The sequence below is a fragment of the Populus alba genome, chromosome 16, assembly GCF_005239225.2.
Source record: "Populus alba chromosome 16, ASM523922v2, whole genome shotgun sequence".
NCBI lineage: Eukaryota > Viridiplantae > Streptophyta > Magnoliopsida > Malpighiales > Salicaceae > Populus > Populus alba.
In genome coordinates, this window is record NC_133299.1 from 7,769,601 (window position 1) to 7,773,370 (window position 3,770).

The 3,770-nt window shown below is 34.8% G+C and overlaps 1 protein-coding gene across 1 annotated transcript; it reads left to right on the plus strand.

Moving 5' to 3' along the window:
- The first annotated feature begins 952 nt into the window (after positions 1-952).
- LOC118063014 (L10-interacting MYB domain-containing protein-like) lies at positions 953-2,037 on the plus strand. Its single transcript, XM_035076930.1, has 2 exons — positions 953-1,273; positions 1,381-2,037. Exons 1-2 carry the CDS (start codon positions 953-955, stop codon positions 2,035-2,037), a joined length of 978 nt encoding a protein of 325 aa, XP_034932821.1.
- Positions 2,038-3,770: the final 1,733 nt, after the last annotated feature.

A 3,770-nucleotide genomic window follows, 5' to 3' on the forward strand; every position in this document is an offset into this window, starting at 1 on the left:
CCTTACACTTTTATGCATACATAGGCACAAATACATTTACTATCCTGTTGAAGACTTTTGGTTTTGATGTGGGTTTTTTTTTTAATGTAGCTAGCCGGTCATTATCTTCATTGTCTCTGCTAAAATTCAATTACCATTACTTGAATGACTATTTGTGTTCAACATTATTTTCACTGGGCATGACCTAAACAGTTTCTAGATTATGATATCTTATTGTAAACCACAACTAGTTCAATTATACTTCCTCTGCATCCAGCATTAACAATTTGGAGGTATGCTTTATGGTTACAATTCATTTCCACTATCTCCACGAATACATTAATGTCAGGAGTCTGAATGTTTTTTTTTATATTATTATTAATATGGCAAGTACATGTAGAATTTATAAGTAATCATCTTCAACTTTGATACAATTATTGTAGTTCTATACTGAATAATGCTCTTACTATAAAGTCAGAATCCAAAATACAATAGGAAGGAAAGTTTTTGTTTATTGCTCCACACAAACCTGTCTCTCATGTCCCTTCTACTTTTGGTCTCTTAAAGTCATAGCTACTTCTGATTTATTTTTATCCTCAATTATGGTGGAAATGCCTTTTTTACTTGAATTTATTTACACTTTGTATTGATGGTGTCTTAATGGTGAACTGGTGGCGAAAAATAGTATAATTTGTTAGTAAGAGGCTGCAACTTTCAGGATGAAGGGAACCCTGTTTTTGTTCCCATTTCTTTTAGTTTAATCAAAATGATCTATTTTCTTTTAAGAGCTCATACATATCATACGAGCCGTGGTAATTTTGTCATAAACATTTTATTTAGATTTCATACATGAGTCTCTTGTCCAAAATCTGTCAGTTTGGATGAAAAGGTTTGACATAATTAGGGATGTAGGACTCAATTGTAGACTCACCTCACCCTCTTATATGTACACAAATTAGGCAAAAACGAGAACATGGACGATTCTCAATCACAAGATAAGGCTTGTTGGACTAGAGAGATGTTGCATGCTTTTTGTGACATATGTATTCATGCAATTGAGCAAGGTATGCGACCCAACACACATTTCGACAAAGCTGGGTGGAAGTTTGTTATGAATAGCTTTAAGGATCAAACTGGTCATGCATTAACGAAAGTACAATTAAAGAATAAGTGGGACGGAATTAAAAAAGATTGGAGAATATGGAAAAGGTTGATTTCCGAAACAGGAGTAGGATGGAGTGCTGAACTTGGAACAATTGCGGCTCCTGATGAATGGTGGAAAGCTAAAAACCAGGTCTGTTTTTTTTTTTTTCTGTATTTTTACAGTTGTTCTTTACTGTTTGGTTGCATGCTTTGACATAATTTTTTATGCATTTTTTCCTTCATTGTCCCTTGTTGTAGGAGATACACGGGGCAATAAAGTTTAGGCATGCTGGGATCGATCCAACTTTGTGTTGTAAATATGATATCATGTTTACAAACACTGTTGCTACCGGTCAGTATGCTTGGGCTCCATCGCAGGGTTTGAATTGTGATGAAGATGGTGTCGGTCAAATGCACACTAACGCAATGAATGATGACCCTCATCTTCATGAAGGTAGTGGAGATTCTGAGGAGGGTAGTCTTCCCAATTTTGTTGCCGATGTGGAGAATATGGTGGCTGGTGTGACTTTTGCCAGTAGCACAAGCAATCCCACCGGTAGTAGTGGGAAAATAAAAGGTGTCCAACAAAGTTCTACACAAAATGAGAAAAAAAAAAGGAGTGCTGGAAGGGGATCGCAATTGTTTTCTCGATTAGATAAGTTAGTGGATAGTGTTTCTACCAATAGTGAATGCACGTCAAGTGTTTTGGATAAAAAAGGTTGTAGCATAGAAGAGGTGATGAAGGAGTTTCACTCCATTGAGGAAGTGGTGTTCGGCAATGAGTTGTATTGTTTTGCAACTGAGTTTTTTATGGTTAGAAGTAGGAGGGAAATGTGGGCAGCAATTGGTGACATGGACCGCAAATTTCAGTGGCTGAAATTAATGTTCGATCGAAGGGCAAACTACCGACCTTGAAGTAAGTTTACATTCTATACATGGAAAACTTACATTAATGTATGTTATTGTGTGTTGTTTGTTGCAGCAATGAAATTCTGTTTTGTGTCCAAAAATTTTCAATGTTTATGTGTTTTTTCGCAGGTAAAAGTGCAAAAAAATTTGAGGTTCATGAGGTGTTGCTACGGCTGTAGAATTGCAAAATCAGTTATGCAAACAGTTATGCCTTTGCTGTTTTTCCCAGGTTTCGTAACTTGTAACGTATCATATGTTGAACACTTTTTTATGTATTTGTAGTTGTCGGCTGTTTGTTATGTTTGAGAAATTGTTAACAGCTATTGTTGTTCCTTTTACAAGCTGTTATTGTAGGTTTAGTCTTGACTTCTATAGTCTAATTTGAATGCTGGATAAATCTGTGTTCAGTTGGCTTTTTTTAGCCTTGAATTTTATATTGTAACGTAATGGATTGCATTGTCTTTTCTGAGTTGAATGGCTGCTGATTGGTTGAATGTATGTTGAGTTGAAAGGCAGCTAATAAGGTGCAGTATAGTTCCTTACATGAATGTTTGAAAGTGGGTTGAATGGGAGTTTGTAGGTTGAATGGTTGGTAATGGTAAAAATGGTTGCTGCTGGGTTTGGTAGCAGTAAATATATGTTGGTGTGTGTGTTTCTATTTAAGATGCATTAGAAGTCCTTTGCATTTTCATTGGCTGGACACAAAATTTGCAAGCATTCGAACGTGTATTGAGGGCTGTTTCAGGAGGTTTTGTGGCTGTTTTTAGACTGCAACTTCAAGAGCATTGACTTTAGAAGGTTGGTTGTTAATTTTATGGATGCTTTTTAGTTAATAATGCTTTATATTTTTGTTTTGTTAGCAGAAGGTTGGTGGTAAACAATTGTATGGCTGCTGCTATTGTCAATTAAACAAGTGCATGTTTAGTTTTTTGTCAACTTAAGACAACAGCCCCTTCTCTTTATGGCTGCTGTTATTGTCCATTATAAGTGCATGTTTGGTTTTTTTTGTCAACTTAAGACAGCAACCCCTTCTCTTTATGGCTGTTGTTATATTTAGGAATCTTGATAGAGTGATGCATCATAAAAGCCTTGAAATGATTCATTAGAGATGCTCGATCAGATAAAGGCATGGAACAAGTAAGACTGCAAAGCTAGGCCGACACACCTAGCCTTCGTTAATAATGTTTTATGTTTATGGGTGGGCTCTAATCTTGTATTAAAATATAAAATACACAATGTGTTGTTTATTCATTTAGTTTTTTGGTCACCAGAGAGATAGACAGAATGTGAGGCTATGGTTTTTGGACCTAAAAAACTAATTTGCAAACTATTTTCACGAGACAAACCAAATAAACATCTTAAGAAGTTTAATAAATCAGTTTCTAACCCTAAAATACCCTTAAATTTGTCCAAAAAAATAAATTAATTTGATTTTTTCCCTTAACCTCAATCATATTTTTCTAGATGAGATGAAAGCTAAAAAAACATCATAGTAGCACTCCTATCATTAAAAAGAAATCATCAATATCACAATCGATTTATCAGTTGTTAAAAAAGAAAATAGGGTTGGTCTGACCGCTTAAAGCTGCTAGATCTGTACCGCTTAATCGAACATAGATGTTTTATGTTAAGACCGTCATGAACGATAAAAAAATTCAAAATAATTTAGTCAATTAACATGTATTTTGTACCGGTACGATGCAGGTTAAAAATTGATTGAATTTTTTTTTTTTATAGAT

Bases quoted from the DNA above. Each gene is read 5' to 3' on its own strand.
- LOC118063014 (XM_035076930.1), top strand. From the start codon at position 953: ATGGACGATTCTCAATCACAAGATAAGGCTTGTTGGACTAGAGAGATG. The intron at 1,274-1,380 runs GTCTGTTTTTTT...CCCTTGTTGTAG, and splicing joins GGTGGAAAGCTAAAAACCAG to GAGATACACGGGGCAATAAA.